Consider the following 23583-nt stretch of genomic DNA (forward strand, 5'->3'; position numbering starts at 1 on the left):
ATAATGTATAGATGTGACCTGCAGTCCTATGTAACACCACAGATAACACAGTGATAACCCTCTGAGTACAGATAATGTAGGACCTGCAGTCCTATGTAACACCACAGATAACACAATGATAACTCTCTGAGTACAGATAATGTATAGATGTGACCTGCAGTCCTATGTAACCCCACAGATAATGTATAGATGTGACCTGCAGTCCTATGTAACCCCACAGATAATGTATAGATGTGACCTGCAGTCCTATGTAACCCCACAGATAACGTATAAATGTGACCTGCAGTCCTATGTAACCCCACAGATAATGTATAGATGTGACCTGCAGTCCTATGTAACACCACAGATAACAGTGATAACTCTCTGAGTACAGATAATGTATAGATGTGACCTGCAGTCCTATGTAACACCACAGATAACACAGTGATAACTCTTTGAGTACAGATAATGTAGTAGATGTGACCTGCAGTCCTATGTAACACCACAGATAACAGTGATAACTCTCTGAGTACAGATAATGTAGTAGGTGTCCTGCAGTCCTATGTAACACCACAGATAACAGTGATAACTCTCTGAGTACAGATAATGTATAGATGTGACCTGCAGTCCTATGTAACACCACAGATAACACAGTGATAACTCTCTGAGTACAGATAATGTATAGATGTGACCTGCAGTCCTATGTAACACCACAGATAACAGTGATAACTCTCTGAGTACAGATAATGTATAGATGTGACCTTCAGTCCTATGTAACACCACAGATAACAGTGATAACTCTCTGAGTACAGATAATGTATAGATGTGACCTGCAGTCCTATGTAACACCACAGATAACACAGTGATAACTCTCTGAGTACAGATAATGTATAGATGTGACCTGCAGTCCTATGTAACACCACAGATAACAGTGATAACTCTCTGAGTACAGATAATGTATAGATGTGACCTGCAGTCCTATGTAACACCACAGATAACACAGTGATAACTCTCTGAGTACAGATGATGCATAGATGTGACCTGCAGTCCTATGTAACACCACAGATAACAGTGATAACTCTCTGAGTACAGATAATGTATAGATGTGACCTGCAGTCCTATGTAACACCACAGATAACACAGTGATAACTCTCTGAGTACAGATAATGTATAGATGTGACCTGCAGTCCTATGTAACACCATAGATAACACAGTGATAACTCTCTGACTACAGATAATGTATAGATGTGACCTGCAGTCCTATGTAACACCACAGATAACAGTGATAACTCTCTGAGTACAGATAATGTATTGATGTGACCTGCAGTCCTATGTAACACCACAGATAACACAGTGATAACTCTGTGAGTACAGATAATGTATAGATGTGACCTGCAGTCCTATGTAACACCACAGATAACACAGTGATAACTCTCTGAGTACAGATAATGTATAGATGTGACCTGCAGTCCTATGTAACACCACAGATAACAGTGATAACTCTCTAAGTACAGATAATGTAGTAGATGTGACTTGCAGTCCTATGTAACACCACAGATAACAGTGATAACTCTCTGAGTACAGATAATGTATAGATGTGACCTGCAGTCCTATGTAACACCACAGATAACACAGTGATATCTCTCTGAGTACAGATAATGTATAGATGTGACCTGCAGTCCTATGTAACACCACAGATAACACAGTGATAACTCTCTGAGTACAGATAATGTAGTAGATGTGACCTGCAGTCCTATGTAACACCACAGATAACACAGTGATAACTCTCTGAGTACAGATAATGTATAGATGTGACCTGCAGTCCTATGTAACACCACAGATAACAGTGATAACTCTCTGAGTACAGATAATGTATAGATGTGACCTGCAGTCCTATGTAACACCACAGATAACACAGTGATAACTCTCTGAGTACAGATAATGTATAGATGTGACCTGCAGTCCTATGTAACACCACAGATAACAGTGATAACTCTCTGAGTACAGATAATGTAGTAGATGTGACCTGCAGTCCTATGTAACACCACAGATAACAGTGATAACTCTGTGAGTACAGATAATGTATAGATGTGACCTGCAGTCCTATGTAACACCACAGATAACACAGTGATGACTCTGTGAGTACAGATAATGTATAGATGTGACCTGCAGTCCTATGTAACACCACAGATACAATGACTTATTTCGTGTAATGTTGCAGATACCATTTCCTGCTGTGTGACATTCCCCTCTCTGTCCTGGAGATGGCGCTGTTATATATCCTCATCACTTTGACGCTTCTCTCATATCTGGCAGGTGAGTTCCCTGCTCTGTAACCTGAGCGACCACTAAGTACATGACCAAAGCAACTATAACCACTGCCAGCCACCAAGTCTCTGCCCCTCCCAGCCACCAAGTCTCTGCCCCTGCCAGCCACCAAGTCTCTGCCCCTCCCAGCCACCAAGTCTCTGCCCCTGCCAGCCACCAAGTCTCTGCCCCTGCCAGCCACCAAGTCTCTGCCCCTGCCAGCCACCAAGTCTCTGCCCCTGCCAGCCACCAAGTCTCTGCCCCTCCCAGCCACCAAGTCTCTGCCCCTGCCAGCCACCAAGTCTCTGCCCCTGCCAGCCACCAAGTCTCTGCCCCTCCCAGCCACCAAGTCTCTTCCCCTCCCAGCCACCAAGTCTCTGCCCCTCCCAGCCACCAAGTCTCTGCCCCTCCCAGCCACCAAGTCTCTGCCCCTGCCAGCCACCAAGTCTCTGCCCCTCCCAGCCACCAAGTCTCTTCCCCTCCCAGCCACCAAGTCTCTGCCCCTCCCAGCCACCAAGTCTCTGCCCCTGCCATCCACCAAGTCTCTGCCCCTCCCATCCACCAAGTCTCTGCCCCTGCCATCCACCAAGTCTCTGCCCCTCCCAGCCACCAAGTCTCTGCCCCTCCCAGCCACCAAGTCTCTGCCCCTCCCAGCCACCAAGTCTCTGCCCCTCCCAGCCACCAAGTCTCTGCCCCTGCCATCCACCAAGTCTCTGCCCCTGCCAGCCACCAAGTCTCTGCCCCTCCCAGCCACCAAGTCTCTGCCCCTCCCAGCCACCAAGTCTCTGCCCCTGCCAGCCACCAAGTCTCTGCCCCTGCCAGCCACCAAGTCTCTGCCCCTGCCAGCCACCAAGTTTCTGCCCCTGCCATCCACCAAGTCTCTGCCCCTGCCATCCACCAAGTCTCTGCCCCTGCCATCCACCAAGTCTCTGCCCCTGCCATCCACCAAGTCTCTGCCCCTGCCATCCACCAAGTCTCTGCCCCTCCCAGCCACCAAGTCTCTGCCCCTCCCAGCCACCAAGTCTCTGCCCCTGCCATCCACCAAGTCTCTGCCCCTGCCATCCACCAAGTCTCTGTCCCTGCCAGCCACCAAGTCTCTGCCCCTGCCAGCCACCAAGTCTCTGCCCCTCCCAGCCACCAAGTCTCTGCCCCTCCCAGCCACCAAGTCTCTGCCCCTCCCAGCCACCAAGTCTCTGCCCCTGCCAGCCACCAAGTCTCTGCCCCTGCCAGCCACCAAGTCTCTGCCCCTGCCAGCCACCAAGTCTCTGCCCCTGCCATCCACCAAGTCTCTGCCCCTCCCAGCCACCCAGTGAGGTATATTGCGAGGTATAATGTGAGGTATTATGTGAGGTATAATGTGAGGTATAATGTGAGGTATAATGTGAGGTATAATGTGGGGTATAATGGGAGGTATAATGTGAGGTATTATGTGGGGTATAATGTGGGGTATAATGCGAGGTATAATGTGGGGTATAATGTGAGGTATAATGTGAGGTATAATGTGGGGTATAATGGGAGGTATAATGTGAGGTATTATGTGGGGTATAATGTGGGGTATAATGTGAGGTATAATGTGAGGTATAATGTGAGGTATAATGTGGGGTATAATGGGAGGTATAATGTGAGGTATTATGTGGGGTATAATGTGAGGTATATTGCGAGGTATAATGTGGGGTATAATGTGAGGTATAATGTGAGGTATAATGTGGGGTATAATGGGAGGTATAATGTGAGGTATTATGTGGGGTATAATGTGGGGTATAATGTGAGGTATAATGTGAGGTATAATGTGAGGTATAATGTGGGGTATAATGGGAGGTATAATGTGAGGTATTATGTGGGGTATAATGTGAGGTATATTGCGAGGTATAATGTGGGGTATAATGTGAGGTATAATGTGAGGTATAATGTGGGGTATAATGGGAGGTATAATGTGAGGTATTATGTGGGGTATAATGTGGGGTATAATGTGAGGTATAATGTGAGGTATAATGTGAGGTATAATGTGAGGTATAATGTGGGGTATAATGGGAGGTATAATGTGAGGTATTATGTGGGGTATAATGTGGGGTATAATGTGAGGTATAATGTGAGGTATAATGTGAGGTATAATGTGGGGTATAATGGGAGGTATAATGTGAGGTATTATGTGGGGTATAATGTGAGGTATATTGCGAGGTATAATGTGGGGTATAATGTGAGGTATAATGTGAGGTATAATGTGGGGTATAATGGGAGGTATAATGTGAGGTATTATGTGGGGTATAATGTGGGGTATAATGTGAGGTATAATGTGAGGTATAATGTGAGGTATAATGTGAGGTATAATGTGGGGTATAATGTGGGGTATAATGTGAGGTATAATGTGGGGTATAATGTGGGGTATAATGTGAGGTATAATGTGGGGTATAATGTGAGGTATAATGTGAGGTATAATGTGAGGTATTATGTGAGGTATAATGTGAGGTATAATGTGGGGTATAATGTGAGGTATAATGTGAGGTATAATGTGAGGTATAATGTGAGGTATAATGTGAGGTATAATGTGAGGTATAATGCGAGGTATTATGTGAGGTATAATGTGAGGTATAATGTGAGGTATAATGTGAGGTATAATGTGGGGTATAATGCGAGGTATAATGTGAGGTATAATGTGGGGTATAATGTGAGGTATAATGCGAGGTATAATGCGGGGTATAATGTGAGGTATAATGTGAGGTATAATGTGAGGTATTATGTGAGGTATAATGTGAGGTATAATGTGAGGTATAATGTGAGGTATAATGTGAGGTATAATGTGAGGTATAATGTGGGGTATAATGCGAGGTATAATGTGAGGTATAATGTGGGGTATAATGTGAGGTATAATGTGAGGTATAATGAGGGGTATAATGTGAGGTATAATGTGGGGTATAATGTGGGGTATAATGTGAGGTATAATGCGAGGTATAATGCGGGGTATAATGTGAGGTATAATGTGAGGTATAATGCGAGGTATTATGTGAGGTATAATGTGAGGTATAATGTGAGGTATAATGTGAGGTATAATGTGAGGTATTATGTGAGGTATAATGTGAGGTATAATGTGAGGTATAATGCGAGGTATAATGTGAGGTATAATGTGAGGTATAATGTGAGGTATAATGTGAGGTATAATGTGAGGTATAATGTGGGGTATAATGCGAGGTATAATGTGAGGTATAATGTGGGGTATAATGTGAGGTATAATGTGAGGTATAATGTGGGGTATAATGTGGGGTATAATGTGAGGTATAATGCGAGGTATAATGCGGGGTATAATGTGAGGTATAATGTGAGGTATAATGTGAGGTATTATGTGAGGTATAATGTGAGGTATAATGAGGGGTATAATGTGAGGTATAATGTGAGGTATAATGTGAGGTATAATGTGGGGTATAATGTGAGGTATAATGTGAGGTATAATGCGAGGTATAATGTGAGGTATAATGTGAGGTATAATGTGAGGTATAATGTGAGGTATAATGAGGGGTATAATGTGAGGTATAATGTGAGGTATAATGTGAGGTATAATGAGGGGTATAATGTGAGGTATAATGTGAGGTATAATGTGAGGTATAATGTGAGGTATAATGTGAGGTATAATGTGAGGTATAATGTGAGGTATAATGTGGGGTATAATGTGAGGTATAATGTGAGGTATAATGAGGGGTATAATGTGAGGTATAATGTGAGGTATAATGCGAGGTATTATGTGAGGTGTAATGTGGGGTATAATGTGAGGTATAATGTGAGGTATAATGTGAGGTATAATGTGAGGTATAATGTGGGGTATAATGTGGGGTATAATGTGAGGTATAATGTGAGGTATAATGTGAGGTATAATGTGAGGTATAATGTGAGGTATAATGTGAGGTATAATGTGAGGTATAATGTGGGGTATTATGTGAGGTATAATGTGGGGTATAATGCGAGGTATAATGCGGGGTATAATGCGAGGTATAATGCGGGGTATAATGAGGGGTATAATGCGAGGTATAATGTGAGGTATAATGTGAGGTATAATGATGTGAGGTATAATGTGAGGTATAATGATGTGAGGTATAATGTGAGGTATAATGTGAGGTATAATGTGAGGTATAATGTGAGGTATAATGTGAGGTATAATGTGGGGTATAATGCGAGGTATAATGCGAGGTATAATGCGAGGTATAATGTGAGGTATAATGTGAGGTATAATGTGAGGTATAATGCGAGGTATTATGTGAGGTATAATGTGAGGTATAATGTGAGGTATAATGTGAGGTATAATGTGAGGTATAATGTGGGGTATAATGTGAGGTATAATGCGAGGTATAATGCGAGGTATAATGTGAGGTATAATGTGAGGTATAATGCGAGGTATAATGCGAGGTATAATGTGAGGTATTATGTGAGGTATAATGTGGGGTATAATGTGAGGTATTATGTGAGGTATAATGTGGGGTATAATGTGAGGTATAATGTGAGGTATAATGCGAGGTATAATGTGAGGTATAATGTGAGGTATAATGTGGGGTATAATGTGAGGTATAATGCGAGGTATAATGTGAGGTATAATGTGAGGTATAATGCGAGGTATAATGCGAGGTATAATGCGAGGTATAATGCGAGGTATAATGTGAGGTATAACGTGAGGTATAACGTGAGGTATAATGCGAGGTATAATGCGAGGTATAATGTGAGGTATAATGTGAGGTATAATGTGAGGTATAATGTGAGGTATAATGTGAGGTATAATGTGAGGTATAATGCGAGGTATAATGCGAGGTATAATGTGAGGTATAACGTGAGGTATAACGTGAGGTATAATGCGAGGTATAATGCGAGGTATAATGTGAGGTATAATGTGAGGTATAATGTGAGGTATAATGTGAGGTATAATGCGAGGTATAATGTGAGGTATAACGTGAGGTATAATGCGAGGTATAATGCGAGGTATAATGTGAGGTATAATGTGAGGTATAATGCGAGGTATAATGCGAGGTATAATGTGAGGTATAACGTGAGGTATAACGTGAGGTATAATGCGAGGTATAATGCGAGGTATAATGTGAGGTATAATGTGAGGTATAATGTGAGGTATAATGTGAGGTATAATGCGAGGTATAATGTGAGGTATATTGCGAGGTATAATGCGAGGTATAATGTGAGGTATAATGTGAGGTATAATGTGAGGTATAATGTGAGGTATAATGTGGGGTATATTGCGAGGTATAATGTGAGGTATAATGTGAGGTATAATGAGGGGTATTATGTGAGGTATAATGTGAGGTATAACGTGAGGTATAATGTGAGGTATAATGTGAGGTATAACGCGAGGTATAATGTGAGGTATAATGTGAGGTATAATGCGAGGTATAACGTGAGGTATAACGTGGGGTATAATGTGAGGTATAATGTGAGGTATAATGTGAGGTATAATGTGAGGTATAATGTGAGGTATAATGTGAGGTATAATGCGAGGTATAATGCGAGGTATAATGTGAGGTATAATGTGAGGTATAATGTGAGGTATAATGTGAGGTATAATGCGAGGTATAATGTGAGGTATAATGTGAGGTATAATGTGAGGTATATTGCGAGGTATAATGTGAGGTATAATGTGAGGTATAATGCGAGGTATAATGTGAGGTATAATGTGGGGTATAATGCGAGGTATAATGTGAGGTATAATGTGAGGTATAATGCGAGGTATAATGCGAGGTATAATGCGAGGTATATTGCGAGGTATAATGCGAGGTACTGTATACAGTGCATCCAATGTCTGACATAGTCAGGGTCAGGGGGCTGAACATATTCTTGGTCTTGTTACATTGAAGGTCAAATTCATGGAGTTACAAGATGGTGGACGTGGTTGGGATGGGTCGGGCTCAATGGGTGGTTTGTGTTGTTTATGTCGAGTCATGTAAATGGTGGATATAAGAAATGGACATGTTAGTGGTTGTTGGGTCAGAAGGGTTTTCATTGGCAAAATTTAGAGACTTGGTGGCTGGCAGGGGCAGAGACTTGGTGGCTGGCAGGGGCAGAGACTTGGTGGCTGGCAGGGGCAGAGACTTGGTGGATGGCAGGGGCAGAGACTTGGTGGATGGCAGGGGCAGAGACTTGGTGGATGGCAGGGGCAGAGACTTGGTGGCTGGCAGGGGCAGAGACTTGGTGGCTGGGAGGGGCAGAGAATTGGTGGCTGGGAGGGGCAGAGACTTGGTGGCTGCCATCCACCAAGTCTCTGCCCCTCCCAGCCACCAAGTCTCTGCCCCTCCCAGCCACAAAGTCTCTGCCCCTGCCATCCACCAAGTCTCTGCCCCTGCCATCCACCAAGTCTCTGCCCCTGCCATCCACCAAGTCTCTGCCCCTGCCAGCCACTAAGTCTCTGCCCCTGCCAGCCACCAAGTCTCTGCCCCTGCCAGCCACCAAGTCTCTGCCCCTCCCAGCCACCAAGTCTCTGCCCCTGCCATCCACCAAGTCTCTGCCCCTGCCATCCACCAAGTCTCTGCCCCTGCCATCCACCAAGTCTCTGCCCCTGCCATCCACCAAGTCTCTGCCCCTGCCATCCACCAAGTCTCTGCCCCTGCCAGCCACCAAGTCTCTGCCCCTGCCAGCCACCAAGTCTCTGCCCCTCCCAGCCACCAAGTCTCTGCCCCTCCCAGCCACCAAGTCTCTGCCCCTCCCAGCCACCAAGTCTCTGCCCCTGCCAGCCACCAAGTCTCTGCCCCTGCCAGCCACCAAGTCTCTGCCCCTGCCAGCCACCAAGTCTCTGCCCCTGCCATCCACCAAGTCTCTGCCCCTCCCAGCCACCAAGTCTCTGCCCCTGCCAGCCACCAAGTCTCTGCCCCTGCCAGCCACCAAGTCTCTGCCCCTGCCATCCACCAAGTCTCTGCCCCTCCCAGCCACCAAGTCTCTGCCCCTCCCAGCCACCAAGTCTCTGCCCCTGCCAGCCACCAAGTCTCTGCCCCTGCCATCCACCAAGTCTCTGCCCCTGCCATCCACCAAGTCTCTGCCCCTGCCATCCACCAAGTCTCTGCCCCTGCCATCCACCAAGTCTCTGCCCCTGCCATCCACCAAGTCTCTGCCCCTGCCAGCCACCAAGTCTCTGCCCCTGCCAGCCACCAAGTCTCTGCCCCTCCCAGCCACCAAGTCTCTGCCCCTCCCAGCCACCAAGTCTCTGCCCCTCCCAGCCACCAAGTCTCTGCCCCTGCCAGCCACCAAGTCTCTGCCCCTGCCAGCCACCAAGTCTCTGCCCCTGCCAGCCACCAAGTCTCTGCCCCTGCCATCCACCAAGTCTCTGCCCCTCCCAGCCACCAAGTCTCTGCCCCTGCCAGCCACCAAGTCTCTGCCCCTGCCAGCCACCAAGTCTCTGCCCCTGCCATCCACCAAGTCTCTGCCCCTCCCAGCCACCAAGTCTCTGCCCCTCCCAGCCACCAAGTCTCTGCGCCTGCCATCCACCAAGTCTCTGCCCCTGCCATCCACCAAGTCTCTGCCCCTGCCATCCACCAAGTCTCTGCCCCTGCCAGCCACCAAGTCTCTGCCCCTGCCAGCCACCAAGTCTCTGCCCCTCCCAGCCACCAAGTCTCTGCCCCTCCCAGCCACCAAGTCTCTGCCCCTCCCAGCCACCAAGTCTCTGCCCCTCCCAGCCACCAAGTCTCTGCCCCTCCCAGCCACCAAGTCTCTGCCCCTGCCAGCCACCAAGTCTCTGCCCCTGCCATCCACCAAGTCTCTGCCCCTGCCAGCCACCAAGTCTCTGCCCCTGCCATCCACCAAGTCTCTGCCCCTGCCATCCACCAAGTCTCTGCCCCTGCCAGCCACCAAGTCTCTGCCCCTGCCAGCCACCAAGTCTCTGCCCCTGCCATCCACCAAGTCTCTGCCCCTGCCAGCCACCAAGTCTCTGCCCCTGCCATCCACCAAGTCTCTGCCCCTGCCATCCACCAAGTCTCTGCCCCTGCCATCCACCAAGTCTCTGCCCCTGCCATCCACCAAGTCTCTGCCCCTGCCAGCCACCAAGTCTCTGCCCCTGCCATCCACCAAGTCTCTGCCCCTCCCAGCCACCAAGTCTCTGCCCCTGCCAGCCACCAAGTCTCTGCCCCTGCCAGCCACCAAGTCTCTGCCCCTGCCATCCACCAAGTCTCTGCCCCTCCCAGCCACCAAGTCTCTGCCCCTCCCAGCCACCAAGTCTCTGCGCCTGCCATCCACCAAGTCTCTGCCCCTGCCATCCACCAAGTCTCTGCCCCTGCCATCCACCAAGTCTCTGCCCCTGCCAGCCACCAAGTCTCTGCCCCTGCCAGCCACCAAGTCTCTGCCCCTCCCAGCCACCAAGTCTCTGCCCCTCCCAGCCACCAAGTCTCTGCCCCTCCCAGCCACCAAGTCTCTGCCCCTCCCAGCCACCAAGTCTCTGCCCCTCCCAGCCACCAAGTCTCTGCCCCTGCCAGCCACCAAGTCTCTGCCCCTGCCATCCACCAAGTCTCTGCCCCTGCCAGCCACCAAGTCTCTGCCCCTGCCATCCACCAAGTCTCTGCCCCTGCCATCCACCAAGTCTCTGCCCCTGCCAGCCACCAAGTCTCTGCCCCTGCCAGCCACCAAGTCTCTAAATTTTGCCAATGAAAACCCTTCTGACCCAACAACCACTAACATGTCCACTTCTTATATCCACCATTTACATGACTCGACATAAACAACACAAACCACCCATTGAGCCCGACCCATCCCAACCACGTCCACCATCTTGTAACTCCATGAATTTGACCTTCAATGTAACAGGACCAAGAATATGTTCAGCCCCCTGACCCTGACTATGTCAGACATTGGATGCACTGTATACAGTACCTCACGTTATACCTCGCAATATACCTCGCATTATACCTCGCATTATACCTCGCATTATACCTCACATTATACCTCACATTATACCTCGCATTATACCCCACATTATACCTCACATTATACCTCACATAATACCTCACATTATACCTCGCATTATACCTCGCAATATACCTCGCATTATACCTCGCAATATACCTCGCATTATACCTCACATTATACCTCGCATTATACCTCGCATTATACCTCACATTATACCTCACATTATACCTCGCATTATACCTCGCATTATACCTCACATTATACCTCGCATTATACCTCACATTATACCTCGCAATATACCTTGCATTATACCTCGCAATATACCTCGCATTATACCTCACATTATACCTCACATTATACCTCACATTATACCTCACATTATACCTCGCATTATACCTCGCATTATACCTCGCATTATACCTCACATAATACCTCACATTATACCTCGCATTATACCTCACATTATACCTCACATTATACCTCACATTATACCTCGCATTATACCTCACATTATACCTCACATTATACCTCACATTATACCTCACATTATACCTCGCATTATACCTCACATTATACCTCACATTATACCTCGCATTATACCTCGCATTATACCTCACATTATACCTCGCATTATACCTCGCATTATACCTCGCATTATACCTCACATTATACCTCACATAATACCCCACATTATACCTCGCATTATACCTCACATTATACCCCACATTATACCTCACATCATACCTCACATTATACCTCACATTATACCTCACATTATACCTCACATTATACCTCACATTATACCTCACATTATACCTCGCGTTATACCTCACATTATACCCCACATTATACCTCACATAATACCTCGCATTATACCTCACATTATACCTCACATTATACCCCACATTATACCTCACATTATACCTCACATTATACCTCACATTATACCTCACATTATACCCCACATTATACCTCGCGTTATACCTCACATTATACCCCACATTATACCTCACATAATACCTCGCATTATACCTCACATTATACCTCACATTATACCCCACATTATACCCCACATTATACCTCACATTATACCTCACATTATACCTCACATTATACCTCGCATTATACCCCACATTATACCTCACATTATACCTCACATTATACCTCACATTATACCTCACATTATACCTCGCATTATACCTCACATTATACCTCACATTATACCCCACGTTATACCTCACGTTATACCTCACATTATACCTCGCATTATACCTCGCATTATACCTCACATTATACCTCACATTATACCTCACATTATACCTCACATTATACCTCACATAATACCTCACATTATACCCCACATTATACCTCACATTATACCCCTCATTATACCTCACATTATACCTCACATTATACCTCGCATTATACCTCACATTATACCTCCCATTATACCTCACATTATACCTCACGTTATACCTCACATTATACCCCTCATTATACCTCACATTATACCTCACATTATACCTCGCATTATACCTCACATTATACCTCACATTATACCTCACATTATACCCCACATTATACCTCACATTATACCCCACATTATACCTCACATTATACCTCCCATTATACCTCACGTTATACCTCACATTATACCTCACATTATACCTCACGTTATACCTCACATTATACCTCACGTTATACCTCGCATTATACCTCACATTATACCTCACATTATACCTCACATTATACCCCACATTATACCTCACATTATACCTCACATTATACCTCGCAATATACCCCACATTATACCTCACATTATACCTCCCATTATACCTCACGTTATACCTCACATTATACCTCACATTATACCTCACGTTATACCTCACATTATACCTCACATTATACCTCGCATTATACCTCACATTATACCCCACATTATACCTCACATTATACCTCACATTATACCTCACATTATAGCTCGCAATATACCTCGCATTATACCTCGCATTATACCTCACATTATACCTCGCAATATACCCCACATTATACCTCACATTATACCTCACATTATAACTCACAATATACCTCACATTATACCTCACATAATACCTCACATTATACCTCACATAATACCTCACATTATACCTCACATTATACCTCACATTATACCTCACATAATACCTCACATTATACCTCACATTATACCTCACATTATACCTCGCATTATACCTCGCATTATACCTCACATAATACCTCACATTATACCTCACATTATACCTCACATTATACCTCACATTATACCTCACATTATACCTCACGTTATACCTCACGTTATACCTCACGTTATACCTCACGTTATACCTCGCATTATACCTCACATTATACCTCACATTATACCTCACATTATACCCCACATTATACCTCACATTATACCTCACATTATACCCCACATTATACCTCACATTATACCTCGCATTATACCTCACATTATACCTCGCAATATACCTCGCATTATACCTCGCATTATACCTCACATTATACCTCGCAATATACCCCACATTATACCTCACATTATACCTCACATTATAACTCACAATATACCTCACATTATACCTCACATAATACCTCACATTATACCTCACATAATACCTCACATTATACCTCACATTATACCTCACATTATACCTCACATAATACCTCACATTATACCTCACATTATACCTCACATTATACCTCGCATTATACCTCGCATTATACCTCACATAATACCTCACATTATACCTCACATTATACCTCACATTATACCTCACATTATACCTCACATAATACCTCGCATTATACCTCGCATTATACCTCACATTATACCTCACATTATACCCCTCATTATACCTCACATAATACCTCACATTATACCTCACATTATACCTCACATTATACCTCACATTATACCTCACATTATACCCCACATTATACCTCACATTATACCTCACATAATACCTCACATTATACCTCACATTATACCTCACATAATACCTCACATTATACCTCACATTATACCTCGCATTATACCTCACATAATACCTCACATTATACCTCACATTATACCTCGCGTTATACCTCACATTATACCCCACATTATACCTCACATTATACCTCACATTATACCCCACATTATACCTCGCATTATACCTCGCATTATACCTCGCATTATACCTCGCATTATACCTCGCATTATACCTCACATTATACCTCACATTATACCTCACATTATACCTCACATTATACCCCACATTATACCCCACATTATACCTCACATTATACCCCACATTATACCTCACATAATACCTCGCATTACACCTCGCATTATACCTCACATTATACCCCACATTATACCTCACATTATACCTCACATTATACCTCGCATTATACCTCACATTATACCTCACATTATACCTCACATTATACCTCACATTATACCTCGCATTATACCTCACATTATACCTCGCATTATACCTCGCATTATACCTCACATTATACCTCGCATTATACCTCGCATTATACCTCACATTATACCTCACATAATACCCCACATTATACCTCGCATTATACCTCACATTATACCCCACATTATACCTCACATCATACCTCACATTATACCTCACATTATACCTCACATTATACCTCACATTATACCTCACATTATACCTCACATTATACCCCACATTATACCTCGCGTTATACCTCACATTATACCCCACATTATACCTCACATAATACCTCGCATTATACCTCACATTATACCTCACATTATACCTCGCATTATACCCCACATTATACCTCACATTATACCTCACATTATACCTCACATTATACCTCACATTATACCTCGCATTATACCTCACATTATACCTCACATTATACCCCACATTATACCTCACGTTATACCTCACATTATACCTCGCATTATACCTCGCATTATACCTCACATTATACCTCACGTTATACCTCACATTATACCTCACATTATACCTCACATAATACCTCACATTATACCCCACATTATACCTCACATTATACCCCTCATTATACCTCACATTATACCTCACATTATACCTCGCATTATACCTCACATTATACCTCCCATTATACCTCACATTATACCTCACGTTATACCTCACATTATACCCCTCATTATACCTCACATTATACCTCACATTATACCTCGCATTATACCTCACATTATACCTCACATTATACCTCACATTATACCCCACATTATACCTCACATTATACCCCACATTATACCTCACATTATACCTCCCATTATACCTCACGTTATACCTCACATTATACCTCACATTATACCTCACGTTATACCTCACATTATACCTCACGTTATACCTCGCATTATACCCCACATTATACCTCACATTATACCTCCCATTATACCTCACGTTATACCTCACATTATACCTCACATTATACCTCACATTATACCCCACATTATACCTCACATTATACCTCCCATTATACCTCACGTTATACCTCACATTATACCTCACATTATACCTCACATTATACCCCACATTATACCTCACATTATACCTCCCATTATACCTCACGTTATACCTCACATTATACCTCACATTATACCTCACATTATACCTCACATTATACCTCACATTATACCCCACATTATACCTCACATTATACCTCACATTATACCTCGCAATATACCCCACATTATACCTCACATTATACCTCCCATTATACCTCACGTTATACCTCACATTATACCTCACATTATACCTCACGTTATACCTCACATTATACCTCACATTATACCTCGCATTATACCTCACATTATACCCCACATTATACCTCACATTATACCTCACATTATACCTCACATTATACCTCGCAATATACCTCGCATTATACCTCGCATTATACCTCACATTATACCTCGCAATATACCCCACATTATACCTCACATTATACCTCACATTATAACTCACAATATACCTCACATTATACCTCACATAATACCTCACATTATACCTCACATAATACCTCACATTATACCTCACATTATACCTCACATTATACCTCACATAATACCTCACATTATACCTCACATTATACCTCACATTATACCTCGCATTATACCTCGCATTATACCTCACATAATACCTCACATTATACCTCACATTATACCTCACATTATACCTCACATTATACCTCACGTTATACCTCACGTTATACCTCACGTTATACCTCGCATTATACCTCACATTATACCTCACATTATACCTCACATTATACCCCACATTATACCTCACATTATACCTCACATTATACCCCACATTATACCTCACATTATACCTCACATTATACCTCACATTATACCTCGCAATATACCTCGCATTATACCTCGCATTATACCTCACATTATACCTCGCAATATACCCCACATTATACCTCACATTATACCTCACATTATAACTCACAATATACCTCACATTATACCTCACATAATACCTCACATTATACCTCACATAATACCTCACATTATACCTCACATTATACCTCACATTATACCTCACATAATACCTCACATTATACCTCACATTATACCTCACATTATACCTCGCATTATACCTCGCATTATACCTCACATAATACCTCACATTATACCTCACATTATACCTCACATTATACCTCACATTATACCTCACATTATACCTCACGTTATACCTCACGTTATACCTCACGTTATACCTCACGTTATACCTCGCATTATACCTCACATTATACCTCACATTATACCTCACATTATACCCCACATTATACCTCACATTATACCTCACATTATACCCCACATTATACCTCACATTATACCTCGCATTATACCTCACATTATACCTCGCAATATACCTCGCATTATACCTCGCATTATACCTCACATTATACCTCGCAATATACCCCACATTATACCTCACATTATACCTCACATTATAACTCACAATATACCTCACATTATACCTCACATAATACCTCACATTATACCTCACATAATACCTCACATTATACCTCACATTATACCTCACATTATACCTCACATAATACCTCACATTATACCTCACATTATACCTCACATTATACCTCGCATTATACCTCGCATTATACCTCACATAATACCTCACATTATACCTCACATTATACCTCACATTATACCTCACATTATACCTCACATAATACCTCGCATTATACCTCGCATTATACCTCACATTATACCTCACATTATACCCCTCATTATACCTCACATAATACCTCACATTATACCTCACATTATACCTCACATTATACCTCACATTATACCTCACATTATACCTCACATTATACCCCACATTATACCTCACATTATACCTCACATAATACCTCACATTATACCTCACATTATACCTCACATAATACCTCACATTATACCTCACATTATACCTCGCATTATACCTCACATAATACCTCACATTATACCTCACATTATACCTCGCGTTATACCTCACATTATACCCCACATTATACCTCACATTATACCTCACATTATACCCCACATTATACCTCGCATTATACCTCGCATTATACCTCGCATTATACCTCGCATTATACCTCACATTATACCTCACATTATACCTCACATTATACCTCACATTATACCCCACATTATACCCCACATTATACCTCACATTATACCCCACATTATACCTCACATTATACCCCACATAATACCTCGCATTACACCTCGCATTATACCTCACATTATACCCCACATTATACCTCACATTATACCTCACATTATACCTCACATTATACCTCACATAATACCTCACATTATACCCCACATTATACCCCACATTATACCTCACATTATACCCCACATTATACCTCACATTATACCTCACATTATACCCCACATAATACCTCACATTATACCTCGCATTATACCTCACATTATACCCCACATTATACCTCACATTATACCTCACATTATACCTCACATTATACCTCACATTATACCTCACATAATACCTCACATTATACCCCACATTATACCTCACATTATACCTCACATTATACCTCACATAATACCTCACATTATACCCCACATTATACCTCACATAATACCTCACATTATACCTCACATTATACCTCACATAATACCTCGCATTATACCTCACATTATACCTCACATAATACCTCACATTATACCTCACATTATACCTCACATAATACCTCGCATTATACCCCACATTATACCTCACATAATACCTCACATTATACCTCCCATTATACCTCACATTATACCCCACATTATACCTCACATAATACCTCACATTATACCTCCCATTATACCCCACATTATACCCCACATTATACCTCCCATTATACCTCACATTATACCCCACATTATACCTCACATTATACCTCACATTATACCTCACATAATACCTCACATTATACCTCACATTATACCTCACATTATACCTCACATAATACCTCACATAATACCTCACATAATACCTCACATTATACCTCCCATTATACCCCACATTATACCCCACATTATACCTCCCATTATACCTCACATTATACCCCACATTATACCTCACATTATACCTCACATTATACCTCACATTATACCTCACATTATACCTCACATTATACCTCACATTATACCTCACATTATACCCCACATTATACCTCACATAATACCTCACATTATACCCCACATTATACCTCACATTATACCTCACATTATACCTCACATTATACCTCACATTATACCTCACATAATACCTCACATTATACCCCACATTATACCTCACATTATACCTCACATTATACCCCACATTATACCTCACATTATACCCCACATTATACCTCGCATTATACCTCACATTATACCTCACATTATACCTCACATTATACCTCACATAATACCTCACATTATACCCCACATTATACCTCACATTATACCTCACATTATACCTCACATTATACCCAGCTCTGTTCCGTCTAACTCTATAAACCTTGTTGTGGTCCCGTAGACTGCAGTGACTATGTCCTACCCAAGCCTCAGTATGAAGAGGTCCTTGTCCCCCGTTACGGTAATGCCACCTTGCCCTGTCGTTTCACCTTCATTGAGGGCACCTATGACTTGGGCTTCAGCTGGCACCGGGAGGACATTGTGGAGGAGATAGAGGTGGAAGACATCTACGCCTACATCCAGCAGACCTACGAGTACAAGGAGCCCCAGCTGGTCTACAGCTTCCATAAGGACAAGGAAGACTACGAAGAGCAGGACTACAACTTCCACGAGCGGGTGAAGGTGGACACCTCCGAGGTCAGTGAAGGGGACTTAACCCTGGTCCTGAGGGATGTGGACTATCCAGACGAAGGTTTGTTCACGTGTAAAGCCATCAGCCCCCACGGTAAAGGGGAAATCAAGATGAAGCTCATGATACAAGGTGCGTCCTCTTCTAGGGGACGGGCGCATTCATAGCCCATGATGGTCCCTATATTTACAACACGTATATCTGTTTATCTGGTTGGGGGACTTTGTGGTTTCCTGACTTGTACTAATGTTGAGTTATATTCCATCCTACACTAGAGTCTATATATTATTTGCTTAAAGGGGTACTCCGCACCTAGACATCTTATCCCCTATCCAAAGGATGGGGACTGCCGCAATCTCCCTGCTGCAACCGGGGTTCATTTAGAGCGTCTGGGGCAGAGCTGGAGGCTCGTGATGTCACTTCTAGGCCCTGTCCATGACGTCATGGCCACGCCCCCTCGATGCAAGTCCATGGGAGGGGGCGGGACAGCCATCATGCCCTCTCCCATAGACTTGCATTGAGGAGACGTAGCCATGATGTCACGAGCGGGGCGTGACCGTGATGTCACCAGCCTTCACCCCACATCGCCAGTCATCCGACACAGAGCAAAGTTTGCTCCATGCACTGGATGTCTGGGGTGCCACTGCCCCGGGACCCCCCCCAACCCCCCCCCCCAATCAGACATCTTATCCCCTATCCTTTGGAGTACCCCTTTAAAGCAAGAAAGGGTGGGCAAATGTGGGGGGGGGGGGGGGTCACAGATATGGTTGATGTCAAGTGGTCAGTCTAGAAACTGGACAGCTAATAAAATGAATGGACCTGTTACCTGCTTACCAGGGTCTGATGGTAGAGAGTACCCTGCTGTCATCTGTGGTGTTGGCCATTGCACGTGGCGGGGGTGGGGTGGGGTGGTGAAGATCCCTCGGGTCCAGGTGCTAACAGAATAACTCATCAGGATGGAGTAGAAGGGTTAATCTTCCTGCAGGTCCTTGGACCTTTTGCTGACCTAAGTACTCTGAGACCACAGGGGTGAAGAATACATTATTTTTGCAGGGTGTTGTAGACCCCTTTGCCCCGTACTGTACACAATGACATCTCTTAGGGATTTCACTGGTCTCCTACGATTGTATCCAACTGTATCCAAGCTCTTTAAAGCCAAGACAACCTACCTTAAAGGGGTACTCTGCCCATAGACATCTTATCCCCTATCTAAAGATGTCTGATCGTGGGGGTCCCGCTGCTGGGGACCCCTGCGATCTCAGCTGTGGCACCTCAGATATCCAGTGCACGGAGCGAACTTCGCTACTTGCCGGATAACTGGCTATGTGGGGGGAGGCTTGTGACATCACGATCACGCCCCCTCAATGCAAGTCTATGGGAGGGGGATGACTGGCATTGAGGGGGCGCGGCTGTGACGTCATGAGCCTCCGGCGCTGCACCTGACGCTCTAAACAAATGCCAAGTGCAGCAGGGAGATCGCAGGAGTCGCCATCGGCGGGACCCCCACAATCAGACATCTTATCCTCTATCCTTTGCATAGGGGATGAGATGTCTAGGGGCAGAGTACCTCTTTAACACCATGTTAGGGTTAGTAGTATATGGGCCCCACTCCCGAACCCTAACACAACCCTAATCCATTGCAGTTTTTCTAAACTCTAAAATGGTGATCGTCATTTCCTGAAACTAATCCCAAAAGATTTGAATTTGCCAAAAGCTAAATTTTTGGGAAACTACTTTGCCTATCTAATTCTCTCTAGTCCTGGTATGTAAATATTCATAAATTACCTAAATTGGTGGCGCCATCTCTCTGTTTGACCCTTTAGAAGAAGAGGAGCCTCCGGTACAGATAGAAACCATTGACAATGTGACGGTGGCTCGTTGCGTCTCTGCCGGTTGGTACAAGGTGCCCATTGTGAGGTGGCTGAACCGTCGAGAGGAGGACATATCGGAGAACTCCACTGTTGTAATATTGGAGGAAACGCAGACTGGAGGTAAAAGGATCTCCTCAAGTCTGAGTGGGGTCAAGAGCCACGAGATCTACCGCTGCCTCATCCGGGACGTCAAGAAAGCGCGAAGAGCCCGGACTTATTACAGGAAACTAAGTATGAGGGGACGATGGATGGGGGGGGGGATGGGGTTGATATCTGGGGGATGGGCTGTAGCTCTAGTGTAAGACCTTATAACAGAGGGGACATGGGAAGCAGTCTGTATAACAGAGGGGACATGGGAAGCAGTCTGTATAACAGAGGGGACATGGGAAGCAGTATGTATAACAGAGGGGACATGGGAAGCAGTCTGTATAACAGAGGGGACATGGGAAGCAGTCTGTATAACGGAGGGGACATGGGAAGTAGTCTGTATAACAGAGGGGACATGGGAAGCAGTCTGTATAACGGAGGGGACATGGGAAGTAGTCTGTATAACAGAGGACATGGGAAGCAGTCTGTATAACAGAGGGGGCACGGGAAGAAGTCTGTATAACAGAGGGGACATGGGAAGCAGTCTGTATAACAGGGGACATGGGAAGCAGTCTGTATAACAGAGAGGACATGGGAAGCAGTCTGTATAACAGGGGGCATGGGAAGCAGTCTGTATAATGGGGACATGGGAAGCAGTCTGTATAACAGAGGGGACATGGGAAGCAGTATGTATAACAGAGGGGACATGGGAAGCAGTCTGTATAACAGAGGGGACATGGGAAGCAGTCTGTATAACAGAGGGGACATGGGAAGCAGTCTGTATAACAGAGGGGACATGGGAAGCAGTCTGTATAACAGAGGGGACATGGGAAGCAGTCTGTATAACAGAGGGGACATGGGAAGCAGTCTGTATAACAGAGGGGACATGGGAAGCAGTCTGTATAACAGAGGGGGCATGGGAAGCAATCTGTATAACAGAGGGGACATGGGAAGCAGTCTGTATAACAGGGGGCATGGGAAGCAGTCTGTATAACAGAGGGGGCATGGGAAGCAATCTGTATAACAGAGGGGACATGGGAAGCAATCTGTATAACAGAGGGGGCATGGGAAGCAGTCTGTATAATGGGGACATGGGAAGCAGTCTGTATAACAGAGGGGACATGGGAAGCAGTCTGTATAACAGAGGGGACATGGGAAGCAGTCTGTATAACAGGAGGGACATGGGAAGCAGTCTGTATAACAGAGGACATGGGAAGCTGTCTGTATAAGAGAGGGGACATGGGAAGCAGTCTGTATAACAGAGGGGACATGGGAAGCAGTCTGTATAACAGGAGGGACATGGGAAGCAGTCTGTATAACAGAGGGGACATGGGAAGCAGTCTGTATAAGAGAGGGGACATGGGAAGCAGTCTGTATAACAGAGGGGACATGGGAAGCAGTCTGTATAACAGAGGGGACATGGGAAGCAGTCTGTATAACAGGAGGGACATGGGAAGCAGTCTGTATAACAGAGGGGACATGGGAAGCAGTCTGTATAAGAGAGGGGACATGGGAAGCAGTCTGTATAACAGAGGGGACATGGGAAGCAGTCTGTATAACAGAGGGGACATGGGAAGCAGTCTGTATAAGAGAGGGGACATGGGAAGCTGTCTGTATAAGAGATGAAATGAGAAGCCCCCATCTTATCCCTTCTAAGTCACTGTTCTTTTTCTTCCAGAAAAGGGGGTAATGAGGGAATATGGAGAGTTCTGAACCCGCTGCTCAACATCTCGGAGTCTGATGTGGAATACACAGCGAATCAGGAATACACAGCGAATCAGGAATACACAGCGAATCAAGAATACACAGGGGATCAAGAATACACAGGGGATCAAGAAGACCTCGAGGGACCTGAAGGGGCGGGAAACATCACAACCCAGCCGTGACCTCCCGGACTGAAGAATATACTATATAAGCGTACGGTGCTCAAGAAATACATAGATGTGTCATACGTCAGTGGTCTCCAAACTGTGTCCCTCCAGCTGTTACAAAACTACAACTCCCAGCATGCCCAGACAGCCAACGGCTGTCCGGGCATGCTGGGAGTTGTATTTTTGCAACATCTGGAG

General features: G+C 44.4%; 1 protein-coding gene across 3 annotated transcripts in view; it reads left to right on the forward strand.

Moving 5' to 3' along the window:
- LOC130344685 (butyrophilin-like protein 10) overlaps nucleotides 1-23491 on the forward strand; it is a 44415-nt gene extending 20924 nt beyond the window's left edge. For 2 of the 3 annotated variants that reach the window (XM_056554464.1, XM_056554463.1), the window contains 4 exons: nucleotides 2201-2295; nucleotides 19269-19688; nucleotides 21380-21658; nucleotides 23198-23491. In XM_056554464.1, coding sequence (XP_056410439.1) covers nucleotides 2244-2295; nucleotides 19269-19688; nucleotides 21380-21658; nucleotides 23198-23400 — 954 coding nt within the window. In that variant the 5' untranslated portion in view covers nucleotides 2201-2243 and the 3' untranslated portion in view covers nucleotides 23401-23491. Of the gene's footprint in view, nucleotides 1-2200; nucleotides 2296-19268; nucleotides 19689-21379; nucleotides 21659-23192 lie in introns of all 3 variants that reach the window. The other variant, XM_056554465.1, reaches the window with a different exon arrangement.
- The last annotated feature ends 92 nt before the right edge of the window (nucleotides 23492-23583 follow it).

Source organism: Hyla sarda, unplaced genomic scaffold (assembly GCF_029499605.1).
Source record: "Hyla sarda isolate aHylSar1 unplaced genomic scaffold, aHylSar1.hap1 scaffold_73, whole genome shotgun sequence".
Lineage (NCBI taxonomy): Eukaryota > Metazoa > Chordata > Amphibia > Anura > Hylidae > Hyla > Hyla sarda.